Raw genomic sequence first — 22,455 nt, 5'->3', positions numbered from 1 at the left:
AAGGCAAGAAAAGGGAATATGGCAAACTGCACACTGGCCTTAAAGCCTTGCCCCAAAGTCCGTCCGCTCAGATTTCTTCAGCCAAAGCAAGCCGTAACTATGGCTAACTTCCAAATCTATTCTAAACAAAGTACTATTTAAGCAGTAATATAGTTTTCAGCAGAGGGGGGAGGGGAATCCAGCATGAATTTCTAACTTTTTGCCTAAATTACCTTGGCTTCTTACTTCACTTTCCAAGAGATGTACTGACCTAAAAGCAGACACACACTGCACAGATAAAGAGTAAAAAACCAAGACAAAGGTATGCAGTTGCAAAATGGCCATTTATTGCCTACAGGGGAAGGAAAGGGAGGGAGAGAAGAGGAAGTACACAGGTGCAAGGAAACAAGCATATATTTAGCCCTATACATCATGTGTGAGCAGTACCCAATCTCCAAAATGGAAAAAAGTATTTTGTCATCTGACATAGTAGTTAAGGTTCTTAAGCACCTCCCTTCTGAGCTGCCACAAGATTTAAAAGGCAGGACTGCTTTGTTTAGTCAATGTTCACATTAATGAAAAAATACTACCACCCAACTGTGTCCTTTTGCACGCACATCTTGTACAGTGTCTATTGTGAAAAACATCTCAGCTGAGCAGTTTGGTCAAGTTTCAGACCTCATCAACTGTTTAACTGTAATAAATAGAAAAATAAAGCAGCTGGTGATTTTGTCAGAGAGAATGTGTTCAGTTAAGAGCAGAACCACCTTCTCCAAGGATGACAGAGAGTTAAATGATTAAAACACCACAGAACCAGTCTATTAAACATTAAACACTAGTAAGCTACAATTACATGGCACTTCATTACGTCTTCTAATTAAAAAGAAAATGAATGAAAAAACAAGAAGAAAGAAAGAAAAGAAAATCTTAGATTTTAAACTGATCACTGGAACACAGTAACAAATTGATTTAGTGCTTGGCTTTTTCTTAGGACAAACACAAAGTAAATATACAACCCAAAACAGGAGAATTTGTTCTGGAATAGTATCAACAGAAACTCCCAAGTATTCAGGGGGAAAATTACCAAAGTATCTTGCTCAGTTTTAAACTGAAGTGCTTTGCTTTCCAACCATTAGTTACAAAAACACTTTATAGGCCACAGAATAACTCAAATTTATGCAAAACAATGAATTATTAATTTAATGCCAAATAATGAAAATAAATGAACCCTTCCCTATTCAAATGGTAAATTGAGTTGAAGAGTAAATCATGTCATGGACATTCAGTTGGCACTTGTTTTATGGTTGAAAGAAATCACAATAGAACCATAGTGAATATGACCAACACCCTGGCCTTTTCGAAAGAGAAGGTACAGACACACTCTTTCTCTTAATAAAGAAACAAAAAACTCCCTCCATACCACCCCATCCAGAGGTAAAAAAAAAAAAAAGCCAAAGTTTGAAATGTTCATCCGCCTCAAAATATTCCAAGTACTCCAATGAACGCTATTTCTCAACTTCTCCTAGATGAAAGAAAAGCTTGCATTTGGACAACTGTACGAATGCCCATAGTGCACTTCTCAGTGCTGCTGGTGTTTAAGAAATTTGCCACTCACAACACTGAACAATTCCAGATCCAGTGTGCAGTAATACAGCCATCCAAACTCCTCCCCCCCCCAAAAAAAAAGTTGGCAGAGCACCGCTCAGGAATTTCACAGGTAAGGGAATATATTTTTAGTAAGTTAAGCACAGAGAAAGAACAGTACAGCTTCTGAATACATACAGACCCAGACTACTGCATCACTTATTGTATCAAGACTGAAACAAGCAGCAAGAAACTAGCCTGTTAAGAAGCAAAGCCATTGTTTGACACATCAATGCTGAGCCAATTGTGTAGTTAAGACAAACAAATGTGGTACATATAACCATTGATAGCGTCAAAGAAAATACACTTATATGTCACATAACTAGAAATTAACACAAAACTGAAACAAGCAAGAAAGGACCACTTCTGAGAGGGTTATCATGACTCTTATGCTTTTAGATTTAAAAGTGACAGATATATAGTAGGAAAATTATCTAAATCTGTGGAGATTGTTGTAACAAAAAGTACTACTAATAGGTGCCAAACTATGCCTTCTCAAAGTCTTTGAAAGCTGCATGTACCAAGCTACTATGCCAAAAAGAGTCATATCACTTGGCATTTACATACCCTTTTTAAAATGTGATTTATTATGGTTTCTGATAACACAATTTCTAATTTCGGGACAATGCTACTGAGTTTATACTAAGTGCCATAAAAAATGAACATTTAATAGGCAGAAATGTCCTTATTTCATATGCTTTGAAAGTAAAATCTATTTTACTTAAAAACATTCCATTACTTCAATGTCATAATGTATGTTGAATAAAGCCCCAACATGCTTGTTTTCCTTTGGTTCCAAGAATAACCCAAACAAACTTATGCCAAAAGAAATTACTAAGTAGGTTAACAAAGCTTGTTTTTCCTAGTATCTCCCTACTTCTTGCCGTAGGACTTGAGTAATTCAACAGAGAAACTTACATAAAGAAGGTATTTGGTTAAAATAAGAAAACATGCATGCTCTCCCTTACCACCTTCCTGAAAAGAACTATTTTTTGTTTTCTTTTTGTGGATCTTGTTCAGAACACCCTAAAGTATATGTATAAGAGCTTTCTTTTTTCTTCTCACCCTTAAGCTTTAGGATGACACTTATACAACACAGATTTTCAAATCATTCTGTAAAATGAAAGATGCTCTTGGCATCCTGTTCTTAAACAGATTACAACTTTGGTAAATAAGCCAGGTTAAAGATGTACTAATTTATTTAAGTTTCAATTTAATTTGGTGATCATGATGCCTTAAAAAAATTAAAACCACTCAAAGCAACCATAAGTATAGAAATTCTCATCTGTCTACAAATTGAAAACTTTAGCTGAAGTTCCTGGCTTAGAAAAATATTCTACTTTTCCCAGCTAATTTGTCTACCTGTAATTCTCAGAGTTCTACAAACATGATGTAATTCAGAAGGAAAAGGTTAAACAAATCTACACATAAGAAAGTTGATTTTTTTTTTTTTAAAGGGGAGGGCAGGTCGGAGAGTACCTTATAAACGTGAGAATTCACATTTCTGTCAAAATATAAGTATATATGAGTGCTACTTTGAAAACGTGCCATGAAGTCATTGCTTGCTATATAACCATTATTCTATGGCCTGCCAAATGTATCAGAAACTGATTATGTTTTCTGTGACCAAAGCTACTGCTCAGTCAGTGCATTTTACAAAGCTATTAAAATCTCTCAGAATATAAGACTTAAAAACAAATAAGTACTGTAAGTACTGGGACACAATCAATTTGCTAGAAAACCTAGCTCTGTATTAGGAATGAAAACCATATGCCTCTCGTTCCATCAAAGAACATTATTTAACCTATTTTGTCTTGTGCTTTCTCTACTTCTTGCTATTTGATTTGGAAGTATAGATGGCATTTGTGATTTTTAGAAACTCTTGGAAATGCAAATACAAACTTAATTTTTCACCCACTTAACAACAGATACTTAGGAGATACAATTTTAAAATGGAACACAGTTATGTTTGCCCATGTCCCAGTTTTAATGTGCCACATCCTCAATTCTAATACAACCCACCATAGAATCAAGTGATACGAGCCTTAGGTATCTTTCAGCTTTCTCCCTTCTCTGTGATTCAATACATAACTGTAACACACCAAATAATATAGGGACAAATAAGAAATGAAGCTTTATATTTCTGCAAACTACAACACTAAAACACAGTGGCTTCTTTAATACATTCACACAGGATGCTTATTAGTAAAATTAAATATCTGCCTATGAATATCAGAAAAGTAATTTGAAAAGAAAGAGCTTGGAACAAGGCAAATGGGGGGGGGAAGGGAAGCTGGTCTCAAAACCCATTGTGCCATTACCTGACTTTTACATGTGATATTCAAACGAACGTTCACATGCCTTACATCAAAGAAATGAAACAAAAATATTCAGCTACGTTGTACAAAATTTTTTTTTACATAAAACATCATAAATCTTGAACAGATTTACTATCATCTGAATTCTAAAAAGTTGCCTATAGAATGGTGCTGGGATTCTGTTCTCTGCTTGCTTTTAGGCAGTGCTGTTGCTTAAAAGTTGACACCAGGCACAATATTTTAAAACAAAGTCAACAAGCAAGGAGCAGTAAGTGGATTTGAGCCTTTCCCAGATGTCAGTCCTGAGGATGCTGCAATATTCCCCATCAAAATGTGTAAAGCTATGAGGCGGATACTGATGCCTGAGAGAGTGGGTGACTTGACATGCACTTGTATGACTGTTGTAATAGCAAACAGTGCAGTTTTCCCTTCCTCAAACAACACTGTTTTAATAAATTTAAAGAACACTCCAGTTCTTAGACAAGTACCAGAAATCATATTTAACAGTTAAAAAAAAAAAAAAAAAACACATTATCACAACCTAAAAATGCCCAAATTTTCTCTTAACTTCAGATAAAATATGCAGCAGCCCCACGGCATAAAGCTTATTAAACTTATTCTGAGAACTAGAAAGTATATAAGCATAAATATTTACTTTCATTGACAATATACCATATGTCATTCACCTCTTCCTTTTGGCTTCTCACTGCCAAAGTTCCAAATGGCATGCGTTTTAACAAGACAATACTGAGGAGAGCAGCATTTCTGATCATCTGAATTGGCAGCTCAAAACAGATACCACTCCTTTTACAAAGGGAACAAAGGGTGAAAGGTGTGTGAAATTTGGGCAGTGGGCTAAAGGGAAACCGTGCACATGAAATTTGGGTTACCATGCCCCAAGTGTGTGTGCCACCCAAAACATAACACAATTACCTACTTCAACAGAGCTACTACCAACATTTACTAAAACCACATTAAAAATACACAGGATAATGAATGGTTTGAAAGAGTGCATTTGGAAGCAGAGAGAACCCAATTACACACCTTCCTGCAACAGAGTGCCTCGATCATACACAAAATAAACTTAAGCTGTTTACAATGTTTCCCAATTTTTTTTTATTTTTTTCCCTCTACATTTAACTATTAAAAAAGTTTTTTATTAATAAATGGGCTCCTCTGTGGTTCATATACAATCATAAGTGAACTTTAAATTCCATTTTATACAAACATCTCAAAAAATATTGGGAGTGAAGTATGGTAGGAAATATTGCTCACATTGCTAATTAACATGCGTATATGAAAGGAGGAAAATGTTTTGTTAGTGCATATACCTCCAGAGCAGAAAACCCACCCAAAACAAAAGATTTCAAATAAAACATACAGTAGCTGATTACAAAAAAAGGTAATGTCCACAAAATTAAGTTTTTCATGCTATTCTACTTTCCAGTACTATGGTTCAGGTAATCAATTTGCATGGCTAGATGTTGAATGTTTGAGGTATATAAGAAGGGATACCTGCACACTGAGGAAAATCTGTCACCTTAAAGGTTGTTTATTTGTTTTTCTGGTACTTTACCATTTTTAAAAGAATATTTTATTTACATCAAACTTCACTCAACTACAATGACATTCCAATTATAATAGATGACAAACAACGCCTCTATCACTAGGCACTTTTAAAAGGGAGTTTAACTGGCTTTACAGAACCCTTCTGATGCAATCCCATTATGACATTACATCATCCCACCACCCTTGTCCCACTAAAATTATCCTTCTGGGGAAATATTATCTTATATAGCCTGATTAATTTACTATGGAAGAAATTAGTATAAAATGACCAAAGGAAATGCATCATTTAAGACTAATAAAACAGCCTAAGATGTTAGGTTTGAAAGAGGAGGCAAATTGTATATATTTAAAACTAATTAAATAATTTAAATTTGACCTGTACTTTATATATTAGTGAGACACAAATATAGGCTATTTTCTTTTAAAATTTCATTCACATAATGGAAAATTTCTTGTTTATTAAAAATATCACATTTTGAGACTAGAAACAGTAAAGTGCATGAAAAGTTTAAAATATAAATTTCAGAAAACTCTTATAGCAGCAAAAAAGCAGAATAAAGAAAAACTTAAAAACACAGACACAACCTTTTCCTGTTAACTGTGCCATAATTAACATCAAGTAGCCAACCAATTTTTCCCCCAGAAAACGGTATTACGTTAACTGCCTCGAGTCACACATTTTCAACTGGCCCCTCCTGGGCAAAAAAAGGATTCCAACATTTCTAAAGAGCATCAACAGTTGGGAATAAACCAGTAGCTTCTTAATTCAACCCTGACAGACAATGGAAACAAAGATTAAAAGCATATAATGGCCATTTGGCAACTAGAGTCAGGAAAAATGATCCTAGGTTTTCAGCTACTCCCTGTTCTGTTCTCTCCCCCCGCAAATCCTTTCCATCGTTACCTCAAAAAGCCAAAACCAATAGCCACTTGTCCTATTTCAGGAAACAAATGAGATATTTGTATCGCTTTTCCCTTTTAAAACTTTGATCAGGGCCTTTTCATTCAGTAGTTGTTTGTTTGTTTTTAAAACATTTGACTGTAACAGCAAAAATTATTTAACAGATCATATAATACCTGTTTCTCTAGCACAACCAGGCAGAAAAAGGTGAATAAGAATAATGAAAAATACTGGACACTAATTTTGTGGGCATCCTAAATATAACAAATTCTATTTTCAAGATCTGTGGCAGTAGAAATTACCCACTGTTTCCCAATAAATAAACTGGAGAGAAAGGCTTAAAATTAATACTTCTAATGAGGTTATAACTAATAGAGGAACTAAATACAGAGTGATTACTAAAAAAAAAAAAAAAATAACTAGCACTTGCCCAACAAACTGTCATGTGCTGTTGAATGTTTGATTTCAAAAGCATATTGTGCAACCATCTTTAATTTCTCTATTTTTCATATTATGGTTAAAGGCTATATCATAGTTTATGTACAGATCTAGCAAATTTAAGTGCTTTGTTAATGTGCAAAAGACTTGGGGAGCCAAAAATCAGTTTGTTATAATGGAAAACAAAAATCCAAGAAATTTTTCCTGTAAGGCATGCCACCATTCAGTTTAAAATGTCGTCTTTATAGTTTTTAAAAATTGTCTTTTACAAAAATGGTTGGCTCATTTGAAACCATTCAAAATAAAATATTTGTTTTGGAAAAACACTCTTGTTGGGCCTTGAATTGGTGATTTATTATTTATGAATGTTGACTCCTAATATAATATGAAGAAGGTCCAATTTAAAAACATGTTAAATTAAAAATTTGGAAAGAGTAATACTTTGGTTCCAGCCCTAGTGCCAAATGATACCAATATGCACAAAAATGTACAAAATCTTAGAGCAAACACATAATGAAAGGAACCTGAAGAAGCAGCTTAAGGATGGCCATACTTCACTCCTACATACTTTGATTTACAACTGTACAGGTCCATAGCAACAGATCCCCCCGTCTTTGCGGGGCAGTACTCCACTACCTCCGATTAGGCAAGTGAACACCATTGACAAGAGGCAGAAGTGGAGGGTGGAGTTCAAGTTGTGTTAACAGTGAGAAGTGGTCTGAAGGGATGTGAGGGTGTGGACACCCAGTGATGTTGTTCTCAACCAGCCATTGAGGATCTAAAGGCCCCAGGACACCAAGCACGTTCATATGAGTCTTGGAATAGAAAATGTAGTCAATCACGCCCTGGAAAGAGATTGGGGGTTGGGGAAAAAGAAAAATATATGCTTAGAAAGAAAGAAAAACTCAAGATATATAAAGAACAACCAATTATTTGTAAAAGCTAAATACCTGAGTAACCTGTAATTTTGGTACCTGTTGTCTTGACAACAGGTCAAACAGGACTCAAGTCTTCAGTGGGTATTACATGAAATAAGGATGGCTCAGTAGGGAAATACAGGACCCTACTGGAGTCATAAAGCCCTGCATTTGTGCCTAAGTGGTAAGCAAACTGAGAAGCTAAACACACCAAATTATGTCTAGGCATCTTTTAAAAATGGCTTGCCTAGGTTAGTGAAATCTAATACATCAGTATAAACATTTTGGGAACTACACTATATCAGTTACAACAAGCTGTTTTTATATAAATGCATAACGAAAAGGTATGACTCAAATTAACTTTTTAATGTTAACTGGCATTATTTTCAATTATTTGCACATCAAGATAACCAAACACATCTGAATGAAGCCATGGTAAAGCATATTTTCAGATTTGCCAATTCTAGTTCAGCTTTCACACATACGCTACATACATACAAAATACTACATACAGTTAATTTTTCTAATGTGTTCTTTTTCACAATGTGTTCTCATTTTCACAAATTCTGGTATATTGTAAATTCTGGATTGCTTAGCAAAAGACACACACACACACACACACACACCCAACTGGTGATTTCAGCTCAGATCTTAACCTCAGGGTCTTGATCTCGGGGTCATGAGTTCAAGTCCTGCCTTAGGTGCAGCACTGGGCATGGTGCCTACTTAAAAAGGGGAGGAGGGGAGAAAGTCACATTTCTTCCTATCCATGTCAAGAGAGCCTGAGCCCAAGTGTGGAGAAACATTTCCAGATCTGGAAGCATCTATTTAGAAATGCTACACATAATGAGTTCCAGTAATCTTTTAAATGTTATCACAATGAAATGGGCTACTTAAAAAAAAATTTTTAATGAAAAAAATTTATATTATGAAATTTGGAAATAATTACCTCAAGTTTGTTGGTTTTGACATGACCAAGACCAAAATAACGAGATTTTTTTTTAATTTTATTTTATTATGTTAATCAGGAAGAAGGCTTCATTCAACATTTAGAAACCTTAACCTTGCCACAAATTAGGGTACCTACTTGAATCCAAGAAAGGACTTTCTGCCATTAATATTCCAAGTCCAAATAGTTAAAAAATGGTATTAGTACAAGGTATTATCCTTTCATTTTGGCTAATGCCCAGTTTTACAGTGACATTTTAGGAAAAGGGTTAACAAGGGTCAGGGTGGATTTATCTGCCTTTATGAGACCACCCTTTGCTTCAACTATAAAGTAAACAAAACACAAGTGAAATACTCTGTTACTTAGGTTGAATAAACCTCCTGTATCACTTTATTAGAGTGCCATTATGTACACGAGCTGCTAGACTTACAGAATCCTTTGCAAACACAGGCCCCAAGAAGACATTAAACATTCTAGAAAGATGTATTTAATTGGAGGCATCACTTGTTAACTATTTTCTTAGTGTGAAACATCCAGAGTAAAAGCTCTTATCAAAACCCTTACCAAGGACGTATCTATGAACTCACCCAAATATCTGTACATATGTATTTACATTTATATACTGTCATATCCACAAAGTAGGTTATTAGACTAATGATTCCTAACCTTGTTTTGATTCAAACTTTTTAAACAGCTGTAACGTGGGAAAACAGTCTTTATATTAGGAAATTCTGTAATAAGTCTATAGAACTGTATTTGAAAAAAAAAGTAAAAATAATGAAAATAGTTTATGAGCTGGCATTATGCTAAGTTTTGTCTTATAAAAGAATGTTAAGAAAATTATATACTATAAATTTCATAATGTCAAAGAGAAAGATTTACTTCTTGACAAAACAGGAAAAGAGTCCTTCCTCTCTTCACTAACTGGCTCAGGCACACCCTTAGACTTGGGCGGGGGGGGGGGGGGGGGGCAGCTGCAGCAAAAATTCTGAATTAAGCTGTTAATTCAAGGTATCCTGGTGTTATGGTCTGAAGGTTTCTGTCCCCCGAAAGTTCACATGCTGAAATCCTAACTCCTAACATGATGGAAGTAGGAGGTGGGGCTTTGGGGAGGTAATGAGGTCATCAAGATAGCATTCTCAAGAATGGGATTAGTGCTCTATAAAGAGACCCCCGAGAGCTCTCTCAGACTCTTTGCCATGTGACTGTCTGCAACCTGGAAGAGGGCCCTCATCTGAACCCAACCATGCTGGTACCCTGACATTACACTTCCAGCCTATAGAACTGTGAGCAATGAATTTCTGTTATTTATAAGCCACACAGTCTACAGCCCATATTCTGTTAGCTAGCCTGAAGACACCTGGTCTACAAGTAATTCTCCTTACTGCTTACCCACCCTTTGGTATCTTCCAAATCAGTTCTAGATTAAGGGAATCTGGATTCTAAATATCACTCTTCTACATTTCTAAATTATTCAAGGACCAAGAAAGTAAACAAATGCTAAGCCAAGTGAATAAAATTTAACAACACTCTGCTGATGCAATGGCAGAACATTGTATTTAGATCTGTATGTAATGCTAATTACATGATTTTTTTTTTTAAGATTTTATTTATTTATTTGAGAGAGAGAGAATGAGAGAGAACACATGAGGGGGGGAGGGTCAGAGGGAGAAGCAGACTCCCTGCCGAGCAGGGAGCCCGATGCGGGACTGGATCCAGGGACTCCAGGATCATGACCTGAGCCGAAGGCAGTCGCTTAACCAACTGAGCCACCCAGGCGCCCTACATGACATTTTTATATTTGATATTACCTATCCTTTTTTTACTGACTTCAGTAATGGGATGGCATAAAATGCTTTACATAAAACTGAAAACAGTCACTGTTATTTGGACTAAAAGCTTCATTCTCTGTTGTTATGTATGCCCACAGTTATTCTCTGGTCATCCTGTCTTTCCATCCCCTCCCCCCCCCCCCCCCCCCCCCCCCCCCATCTATCGGGCCAGCCAGTATATTTATCTTCCCATACACGCCTGTCTCTCATGGATTTACAGCTCTGTCCTTCTGTCTCATCCTATCCTACATACTCAAACAAAACACTCTCTGAGTCATGCCCTTCTGGTTCTTTACCTGTACTTCTTTGGACAATGTAAATGGTTCAGTAAGATTTTTGATTCAATATCAACAAAGGATTTTAAAAACAGTTCAGATGGTTAAAAAAGATGGCTCAGATTAATATCCCCAATTTCGTTTCTCCAATTTCCTTTGATGGACAAGGAAAAATAACATTTATCAAAGCCTAGATGAGGTAGAAATGATTTGGTCTTTTTAACCACACCCATAACAAAACAACAGTAACTTATTTTAGGGAACTTTAATTTTCTGGGTTGTGCTGGCAGAGATGTATTACATACCACTACAGTCACAAGGATAGAAATTAACCTACAGTAAACTGTGCATCATGAAGTCTAAAGGTTTTCCTCTAAGGCTGCAAGAGAGCAGTGCTGTGCAACAGTCGGCTGGTACCTGCTTTCTTAAGTGCCTCATCTCCACTCTGAATTCAATGGTACTATGTTGGGAGCTTGAAATCTACCACAGTGGGAATACTTACACAGAAATCAGCAAACACTGCAAGTTAGTGTTTCTTTTTTTCAGGAAGCTGGTTATTAAATATCTACCAGCACATTACTGAGTTTGAGTGATTTGAATAAAACTAGGGATAGTATATCTACTCTAACAGCAAAAATAGGGGTAGGGATAGCAGAGATAGGGATAGCAGACAGTCACTAGGGATAGTATTATCTACTCTAACAGCAAAAATACTAAAATTAGATTCAATTTACGCAATTTTTTCCTCCACTTCATGATCACGAAAGTCGACTAATAACATCACACAAATTTCCCTTCTTCCTCCTATTTGTTCCTTAGAAAGGGGCTAACAAGCACTGAAAATATAAAAGGGTTACTGGAGATGTGAAGAGCCCCTTTCGAAAACTTCCTTTGGTATTTTTATTATATTCCCTCTAGGCTTCTTACATCATACCACTTTCTAACATCTGCATTTTTTCAAGATAGTGTAGACCTTAGTATAGATGCCTGAAATGCCAGAAAGTCAGGGTTACAATGGAGGAGCTAACTGATCAGATAATTGGCAAAGGGAAAGTAATCCTACCTACAGAAAACCACTACATTCAATCTTTCTAAAGAATAATTTGTCTTGCACAGTGGGTCCTCTAAATTTTTTTATTTTGAAAAAAATATCTTTTTTCTTTTATTAAGATGGAATGTTCCACTACCTGGGAATATATTAATTTGACTACATGGATATATATTTTTATATATATAAAATAGACCCTAAGTACAACCATCTCCCAAAGAAACTTAGAAAATTTAAAGATAAATAAGACATCAATAGTACAAAAAAAATTCTGAGACAATATTATGTAAATTCATTCAAGGTGAACTTACCCATATACCCGTATCAGGTTACTTATTATTTAGATCCTTACTGAAAGTTAGGGATGATATGGACAAATGCAGATTAACTATATTAATAAATATAAAGTGTTTTCAACAGTGCCTGGCACATAGTAAGCATTTTGGAAGTTTTTGCTATTTATCAGTATTACTTGAAATGTGAAAATATTAGGGTTTTAAAAAATTCTCAAATCAGTAATAACAAAAAGCAAAGCTAACAAATCTGACATTTAGAAGCATACTTAGTCAAGACATTTTGAGAATCTAAAAATGCTTGAAGATTATATAAGTAAGCATTATAAATAATATCTTTCTTGTCATATGTTTATATTTGAAATAATTTCTGTATCAGCCCAGAGGCTGTCACTCACTTTGAAATCAAAGGTGTAATTGGTGTAAGGCATCAAGTTATTTTCATAGGCGCTCTTCAGTTGGAAGCCATGTGTGATTCTCCCTTCTGAGCTTCCATTCTTCCCATTGCAGCTGAAGTTCATAAGACACTCATTGTACCTTAGTTCCTTGAAGTCTTTATGGTTGTCAGCTACTCCTCCATTGCTCAAATATTCCACGACACCTAGTAGAATAAAGAAGGAAGAAACAGTACCATTTAGCATTTAAACCTTATATTAAGACTTTATGACCAAAATTTCATTGTCAGGTGGATATACCAGGTTTGGAATGGTTTAATTAGGTTGAGCCATATGCAATTGTCTTTTTGTGGTTGTCACTGTTTAAAAAAAAAAAAAAATCAAACACCAACAATTTCATATGGTTAAATCAAACTGAAGGATATTTGCCTATTTAGGAACAAAGTACCAGGATCATCCAGAAATATCTTCAGTTTTCTTAATGATACTTCAAAGCTAAAGATGATTCCCTGAGCCCAAGGTGGCATTCACCAAGAAGGTCTTAACCCTGAAAACTTTTAGAATATTATCCTAAACCACTATGTTTCGTTAATATTTCACTATTCTATGCAGTCAATTAACAACTTTGGGAATATGTAAAATATAGCATACATAATAAAAAGTCATTTACAACAGAAATAGATTTTGCATCTTCAACACTTTGATGTCTAGGTTAGGTAGAAAATATTCTTTATTTTGAACTACAGTGAGGTTCTTTCAGTCTCATACTATAAGGGACATTACATGCTACTTGGTCAAAAATATTAGATATGTATAAAAAGCTAAAAAGAGTAGAAGCATTCAAAAAATACATTGCTTCCATTTAACAAGCAAACATGAAAAATGTATCACAACCCTTCTGATGATGATCAGTGAACACCGCTCGCCATCTCTACCTGTGATCAGGAATGACAGCAACATATCATGAGTTAAGTGATGAGCACAGTTATCAGTACTGTGAAAGGCGAAAAGCAACTACCACTTATCTAGCACTTACTACATGCTAGGCACTGTCTCAAGTGCTTTATACACTTAACCTCACAAACAACTTTATGTGGTGGATGAAATTATTATCCCCTTATTTAAAATTAGGAACTTGGAGATTGTGCTTGTAAGTGGTAGAACCAGGATCCAACCCTGATAGTCTGGCTCCATAACCACCTCACCAGGCTGTGCTGTGCTGTCAAATGACAGCTCACCAGCTTAAAAAAAATCAAATGAAATGGGAGAAACTTGTACTTGAGAGCATTTCAACTCAAAAAAAGGACTAAGAAAGGAAGACATGGGTAAGGTGCCAACTGGGCTGGGGGCTGAAGACCAAGTATTTGTAAAAGGATGATTTCAGCATTTATTTATTAAGGAGAATAAGTAAAGATATTTTCTAGATTTGTGACTTACAAGTTTCCAACTGCAAGTATTTGGGTTATTTCACATTTATTGTTGAGAGATTATTTTAAACAATTTAAAATAGCTTATTGAAAATATAAAAAAATTAGAATATGCTTCAGTAATAGCAAAACAGTAATACTTAAATGTTTTTACATTTGAACTTTAACATCTAAAATGCAGAATTAATTTTTACAGAGATCTAAAATATTCTAAGTCAGGACATAAAATAGTTTAGTGTAGTTCAAGAAGTAATGTCAAATCCAAGAAGAATACAGATCAGCCTTCTGCACCAAATTAACAGTATTCATTTATCATTTAATGAATTCACAGAAAAGTTGCCAACCTTATTAAACTACCCGTGCTATTTCCTGGCTGCCTCTTCTCCATTGCACTCTGTGCCTCAGGAGGCTGATTTTTACTTGCATCAATGGCAACCTCCCTCCCACTCTCCCTTCTAGTTGGATTTGGTCAATGGGCAGCATCGGCAGGAGAGGAGAGTGAGACTCCCATTTTGTTGATGCCAAATAGCATCACTTAACTCCAAGCCTTCACTCCTACTACATAACCCTCTCCTTATAACTACTTTTTCCAAGTTCTGCTAACAGTTCCCACCATTTTCAAACCTTTAGGTATAGGTGTGGTAAAGGGTCCCTAATTCCCTTCGTAGTAGAGTACTGCATCACCCATTATTTTGTGTCCCTTAACCCTGTACACATTTTTGGAAATAGCTTCTTTACTAAACTCTCAATTACCCCATGTCCTATTATCCCTGGATTCATACTAATGCACTCCCTTAATTTAGCAGAGAAATTCTCCACTCAAAAGTTGGGAGCTAGCTAGCCCCTCAACTAGAAGTTATAGCAAAACTGGGCGCCTGGGTGGCTCAGATGGTTAAGCGTCTGCCTTCGGCTCAGGTCATGATCCAGGGTCCTGGGATCGAGTCCCGCATCGGACTCCCTGCTCCTTGGGAGCCTGCTTCTCCCTCTGCCTCTCTCTCTCTCTCTCTCTCATGAATAAATAAATAAAATCTTTAAAAAAAAAAAAAAAAGAAGAAGAAGTTATAGCAAAACTGAAAGCAATGAGGCAATGTTATAAATACCTGAATCTGGCAATGAGTTAAGATCTGCACATAGCACCAGCGGGATGGAATTAGGATCTGCAGTTGGGCTGCCAGGCCTACTAGAAGCTTTCTCCAGAATGTTTTTAACCTCTGAGACAAACATCATGGTCTGGATGAGTTTCACATCAGAATACTCTGGGTCCCAATGCATGTGGGCATTTGCCACTATAAGTAGCTGTTTGTCTGCAGCATGAATAGGCTTCATACCTAAATTTAAACATTATAAAAAAGAGGATAAGATTATGCTTTACGGATCAAAAAAGCAATTATCTTAAGGTTTTCTCCCAAAAACCGATAGCCCCTTCTTTTTTTTCCATTAATTTGTATCTTCCCTTTTATCTCATAATATAGTTTTTAGACACTAAAGTGCTAAGATTCTGATAATCCCAACATGGGAATTACTCCTCTAGATCAGGGTAGACTAACTTTTAGCCACAGGCTAAATCTGACCCACCACCTGTTTCTGTACAGCCTGTATGAGCTAAGCCTCGTTTTACATTTTTAAAGGAGTCTACAAAAATTTCTTCGTAAAGACTGTGACAGAGACTGAATGTGGCCCACAGAGACTAAAATATTAACTATCTGGCCCTTTACAGAAAAAGTCTGTCAACTTCTGCTCTATATGCCCAAGTTAAGAATTATATCATGGGGGCACCTGGGTGGCTCAGCTGGTTAAGCGACTGCCTTCGGCTCAGGTCATGATCCTGGAGTCCCTGGATCCTGGAGTCCCTGGATCGAGTCCTGCATCGGGCTCCCTGCTCGGCGAGGAGCCTGCTTCTCCCTCTGACCCTCCCCCCTCTCATGTACTCTCTCTCATTCTCACTCTCTCAAATAAATAAATAAATCTTTAAAAAAAAAAAATTATATCATGATATAATTAACAGTTGATTATAGTACCTTGATTTGCTGAGTTCTTAGTGTCAACAAGCACTTTAAATATCTCTGTCATGTAAAGATCACAATTACTTAGTGAGGCAGGTTTTCAGTTATTTGAATGACCTAAACTTTAATTTAAATTCTTCCCACTGCCCAGTACTCATTCACCTTGCATTTCCTGAGCACATCAGTGATGGATCAATAAAAGGCAGTAACACTGTATTAACTTACACAAATTAAGTAAGGAAGGAAGTTTCCTACCAAAACAAATTCATACCAAACACCCAAATAAAGTTATTTTAAAAAGGAGACACAGGTAATAGCGTGCTCTCAAAATCTGGACACGTGGGTTTTAGACCTGGCTTTTTTACTGTTTATTTTGGTGTTGGGACAGTCACTTAACTTTTTTGGTACTCAAGTTCATTTGGCAAGTGAGATATTCAACTAGAAAATGTAAGGTTCTTTCCTCTCCCCAAAATTCTGTTTTATAAATTTTGTCAAAATAAGTATTAACATAGTATTAACTTTCAAAATGGAAAATAAGGTAGTTAAAAATTGTGAAAATTAAATTTGGTTAACAGGTACAGACAAAGACATCCATAAAATATTTAAAACATAAAGCTCAATGTGCATGGTATGAGGCCTTTTAAATAAAACTATACACATACAGTCTCTGTTAGTAATGAGTAAAGAAATTAGCAAGAGCTACTTCTAGAGAGTATGAATAAGGAAACTTTTCTTGATTTCTACTAAAATTTCTATAGAACTACCCTATGATCCAGCAATTGCACTATGAGGTATTTACTCAAAGGATACAAAAATACTGTTTCTAAGGGATACATGCACCCCAATGTTTATAGCAGCATTATCTACAATAGTCAAATTATAGGAAGAGCCCAAATGTCCACCTATTGATGAATGGATGAAGAAGATGTGGTTTGTGTGTACACACACACACACACACACACACACGGGAATATAATTCAGCCATCAAAAAGAATGAAATCTTGCCATTTGCAATGACGTGGATGAAGTTTAAGAGTATAATGCCACGTGAAATAAGAGAAAAACAAATACTATATGATTTCACTCATATGTGGAATTTAAGAAAAAAAAATGGATGAACATGGGGGGGTGGGAGAAAGAGAGGCAAACCAGAAAACAGGCTCTGAACTATAGAGAACACACTGAGGGTTGCTGGGGGGGGGGGGGGGGGGGGGGGGGGGATGGGCTAAATTGGTGATGGGGATTACAAAGGGCACTTGTGATGAGCACTTGAAAGTTGTATGTAAGTTATGAATCACTAAATTCTATACCTGAAACTAATATTACACTGTATGTTAACTGGAATTTAAATAAAATCTTAAAACTACAAAAAAAACCTCTATAGAAATGTCTTAAATTTTTCTATTGAAAATATAAACTCTGCAGACAAGACCTAATTTTTTAAGTTTACTATTTTGATAAAGTTTCCTTCCACCTTACTAAGATATAATTATCTTCAATATTGAATATAAAAACAAGTAACTGAAGTGTCTGCTATATGTGACAGGAGTAGTCATTTTTAAAAAATTCTACTGAGGGACGCCTGGATGGCTCAGTTGGTTAAGCATCTGCCTTCGGCTCAGGTCATGATCCTAGGGGTCCTGGGATCGAGTCCTGCATCGGGATCCTTGCTCAGCGGGGAGCCTGTTTCCCTCTCCCTCTGCCTGCCGCTCCTCCCGCTTGTGCTCTCTTTCTGACAAATAAAATCTTAAAAAAATAAATAAATAATTCTATTGAGGCATAACTGACATAACATTTTATTGCTTTCAGATGTACAACATAATGATTCAGTATTTATATACACTGCAAAATGGTCACCACAGTAAGTCTAGTTACCATCTGTCACCATATAAAGTTAACTCTTGGGATTTACTCTCTCAGCAACTTTCATGTACACTTTACAATATGAATGACTACTGCCCTCATGCTGTACATTATATCCCATGACTTATTTATAAGTGGAAGTTTGTACCTCTTGACCCACTTCATTCTTTTTGCTCACTCCCCAATCCCTCTCCCCTCTGGCAATTCTATAATCTCTGTATCTATGATTTTGGTTTTGTTGTCTCTGCTCATTTGTTTGTTAGATTCCACATATAAGTAAGGTTATACAATATTTCTCTTTCTCTGACTTATTCCATCTAGCATAACGCCCTCAAGGTCCATCCATGTTACTGCAAATAGCAGATACTTTTTTATAGCTGAACAGTATTTCATTGTGTATATATACTACCTTTTCTTTATCCATTCATCTGTTGATGAACACTTAGGCTGCTTCCATGTGGTGGCTACTGTAAATAATGATGCAATAAACATGGGGGTGTATATCTCTTTTCAAGTTAGTATTTTCATTTTCTTTGGATAAATACCCAGAAGTGGAATGGCTAGATCATATGGTATTTCTGTTTTTAATTTTTTGTGGAACCTCCATACTGTTTTCCATAGTGGTTGCACCAGTTTGCATTCCCACCAACAGTGTGCAAGGGTTCTCTTTTCTCCACAGCCTCACCAAGACTTGTTATTTCTTATCCTTTTGATAACAGCCATATTAACAAGTATGAGGTGGTATCTCATTGTGGTTCTGATTTCATTTTCATTTCCCAATGATTAGTGATGTTGAGCATCTTTTCATGTGCCTTTTGGCCATCTCTGTCTTCTCTGGAAAAATGTCTATTCAGACACTCTGCCCATATTTTAATCTGATTGTTCATTTTTCTTGCTATTGAGCTTTATGAGTTGTTCATATATTTTGGATATTAACCCCTTATTGGATGTATGATTTATAAATATAGAAAGTCATTTTTAAAGCAATTGGGCAAGATAAAATCTTATAGACAAAATTCTCTATGCTCCACTCTTTTCCTAGAAATTTTACAGTGTCACTTCTGGCTGTAAGGGCCATCAGCACCTTCTATAATATTAAATTCCTCTTGTAGGAATAAAAGATGTATTTCAAAATGTGAAAGTATCTGCTGTATAATTTCTAATTCCTTTTCTGAAAATTAAAAGAAGAAAAAAACTCCAAAAGAAATTCAATTTTCATGTTACCAGAAAAAGAGGTACCTAACTTTTGAAAAGAGTAAGACTGGAAAAGACATAAAAGTAGGTAAAAATGGAAAGATCAAAAAAGAAGAAGAAATTTAAAATATCATATCAAAGATTATCTGATGATGGATAAAATTAATAACAGAAAGAAAAGGAGAGGATTCACAGATAGGCATGGTCTGAATAATTCAAATCAATACTCAAGGCAAACATCTTTTCTTCTACAGTAAGAACAGAAAAAAAGTTTAAAAATAAAGCCCTAATGTAGTCTTAACATCTTCTCCTTGCTCTTGCCTAAAATATACTAGTTAAGTAAACAATGAAATGCTCAAAGGCGGGCAGGAGAAAGGGGGAAAAAAGGTCTGGATATGCAAAGTACATAATGAGTCTGACTTTGAAGGAAGCTATAAATAATCTAAAATGCAAAAGCTAAGTACCAGGTAGATAAAAGATCCCGCTCTTACCTGACAATGACTGAGATATAACAAAAAAATTAGAGAAACTTGCCAAGTACTTAACCTTAAAGACAAAAGATTTCACACTCAGGAAGCTAAAAATATGGCTAGAAAGAGAACCAACTCATCATAACTTCCAAATTCGGCCTAACTAAAGCATTTCCTACTTCAAATAACCTTTTTGAAGTAATGGCATATCAAAGGCTTTCCTTTTTCACAGATTACCTGGTAAGTAATATCCCTAGATATATATGATGGTTTACATAATTAGTGCTATTTTCCTGCCCATCTCCCCTAACTTTCCTCAAAGACAAAAAAAAAATTGTGCAATAAATAAGGCAAGAGTCTGTATGCTTGAGATGAGAAAGCATGAGATGGTGTTTATTTTTAGTAAGAATATTTTAAACTGCACTCACCTGTTCCAAATAGTTCTTTGTGGACCTCTAATACCACAGCGACACCAATATTATCTTTTGTCATCACTCTGTTCAACATAGCTTCGGATCCATCTGAATTAGCCATTGCCACTTGGTTGAATTCCACTGTATGCTTTTGCACCAATGTAAATCTAAAAGGTACAATGCATTATTAGTATGGTATTAGGTACTTGGACTATCATGCTAAAAGACATTAAATGAGGGAGCACAAGACAGAGACATTATTCACTGTCTCCCCAGTCATTTTCCATCTACAAGGGGACATGCGATCAGTTCTGGCCAGTGAGACATGAGAAGTGTGATTAAGGGGCGCCTGGGTGGCTCAGTCGTTAAGCTTCTGCCTTCGGCTCAGGTCATGATCCCAAGGTCCTGGGATTGAGCCCCACATCGGGCTCCCTGCCCTGCAGGGAGCCTGCTTCTCCCTCTCTCACTCCCTCCGCTTGTGTTCCCTCTCTCGCTGTGTCTCTGTCAAATAAATAAATAAAATCTTAAAAAAAAAAAAAAAGTGTGATTAAAAACTTTCTTAGAGGGTGCCTGGGTGGCTCAGATGGTTAAGCATCTGCCTTCGGCTCAGGCCATGATCCCAGGGTCCTGGAATTGAGTCCTGCATCGGGCTCCCTGCTCAGTGGGGAGCCTGCTTCTCCCTCTGCCTCTCTCTCTCTCTCTTTCTGTCTCTTATGAATAAATAAATAAAATCTTTAAAAACTTTCTTAGAAGTGCGGCCTAGCAAACACTGCATATATATCCCTTTGCCCTTTTATGGCTTTACCCCAGTGGTAAGAAGCAGGAGGGCAAAAACCAACCCCCTATGGACTGGGAAGCAGCTGAACCAGTTCTGGACTGCCATATCTGGACTTGTGTGAGAACACTGTCCTTCTCCCATTTCTTTAAGTTACTGTTAGAACTTTTTGGTATTTAAAGGTGAACACAACCTTAACTCAGTCAGCAGACTGACAAAGAACAGAATAAAATCTACCTACCCTGTTTGCAGTTTTATTCTTACCGCTCAAGAGATGTGTCACGCCCTTAACTAAGGAGAAGGCAATTTTTCCACCTGGCCTTTACTAAAAAGCAGTGTTACATGTATGTAAGGCTTCAGGGGAACAACTTCTGTAAGGTGAAAAATGGCTCTCCATGTGACTACAGTTTCTGCATGGATAGTATTTTCTTTACTTCCAAATTAAGTATTGTAGATTTATAGGACTTAATAGAATTGAGCCTAGCACTGACAAAGTCATACTGTTTTGGGTCAAGCCATTTAACCTCTTTCAGCCTAGTTTTATTGATTTGTAAAATATTTATAAATGGCCAAAACTAACTAAATATACTACTTTTCACTAAGTATTACGTGGAGAGAAGACACCTCTGTTCTTTTAACAGGCTTCCATCCCATCTTCCTCCTAGCTTTGAAACAGAAGCATGCACTCATATCTTTATAAATATGGACTAAAATCTTACTATGCTGCAGGACACTGCTAGATGAAACCGTACTCCTCTCCCTGCCCCAATTCTGAAGTTCTCTTGCACTGAGAAGTATAAAAGGTCAGGGTGATAAAAAGGAGCATAGTTCTCACCCTCTACTTTAAGGCGGTGACATTTAAACTGAAACATAAAGGATGAGGAGTTACCAAGGTGAAGAATGGGATTAAGAGCATTCCAGATAAAGGAGGAAGATCCTGAGGCAGCAAAGACCTCTGCACATTTATGGGACAGAAAAGAATGGAAGGGTATGAAATGATGTTAGAGACGAAAGGGAACAATGGAAGGTTCTAAGTAAGAACACACTACTTTATATGTTTTAAGATCACTCCAGCTGCTTGGTGGAGAATGGATAACAGGAGCTAAAGTGGGAACTGTGAGACCAAACAAAGTTTTTGAGGTTGTATGAATGACAGATGATGGTGGCTTGGGCTAAGGCAAGAGAAATAAAGAGAAGAAGGAAGATTCAAAATATGTTCTATAGGTAGACTTGACCATCCTCCATACCAGACTTTTCCAAACATCTAAGCAGTAGACATCTTTTTCAAACAATTTCTGGTAAGATTCCCGTACATAGAACAAATTTAAGTAGTATTAAGTCACTGGAAACAATGACTCTGTTTTGATCAATATAAAAATTTTAAATCAGAGGGTATAGATGATTATAATCTTATATCCATCTCTGTATCCAGTTTATTTCTGTATTTTTGGTTTTGGTTATAGAGTATTAATAAAAATTCTGATTCACAGAGACACAGAGATTCAATTGATAAATAACTGACCTTGAACTCAGAAAACCTAAGCAAGCAGGCAAAAACTTGATTCAGAGGTCTGCACAAAAACAAGTCAACTAAGCAGCACCTCCAAAACATGTTATTAATTTCTGAAGTGTTAAAATTTGGTATTTGAAACATTTGAGTGAACATGTTATTTTAAAATTACAGTTTATTTGTATTTACTTTTTTATTAAAATACCTTCTAAATATTTACAGAACTCTTAAGGCTTATTTAC

At 36.1% G+C, this 22,455-nt stretch overlaps 1 protein-coding gene across 6 annotated transcripts in view; it reads right to left on the bottom strand.

Annotated features, from left to right (window-relative positions):
* Positions 1-304: 304 nt before the first annotated feature.
* The window catches only part of CNOT6L (CCR4-NOT transcription complex subunit 6 like), a 113,969-nt gene continuing 91,818 nt past the window's right edge, over positions 305-22,455 (bottom strand). For all 6 annotated transcript variants that reach the window (XM_035004715.1, XM_035004714.1, XM_035004712.1 and 3 more), the window contains 4 exons: positions 19,944-20,095; positions 15,086-15,313; positions 12,562-12,764; positions 305-7,694 (listed from right to left, as the gene is read on the bottom strand). In XM_035004715.1, coding sequence (XP_034860606.1) covers positions 7,482-7,694; positions 12,562-12,764; positions 15,086-15,313; positions 19,944-20,095 — 796 coding nt within the window. In that variant the 3' untranslated portion in view covers positions 305-7,481. The remainder of the gene's footprint in view (positions 7,695-12,561; positions 12,765-15,085; positions 15,314-19,943; positions 20,096-22,455) is intronic.

Source organism: Mirounga leonina, unplaced genomic scaffold (genome assembly GCF_011800145.1).
Source record: "Mirounga leonina isolate KUSES-001 unplaced genomic scaffold, KU_Mleo_1.0 Mir_129, whole genome shotgun sequence".
Classification (NCBI taxonomy): domain Eukaryota; kingdom Metazoa; phylum Chordata; class Mammalia; order Carnivora; family Phocidae; genus Mirounga; species Mirounga leonina.
Note: the sequence above shows the minus strand (reverse complement) of the source record. Positions and strands in the feature narration are given on the sequence as shown.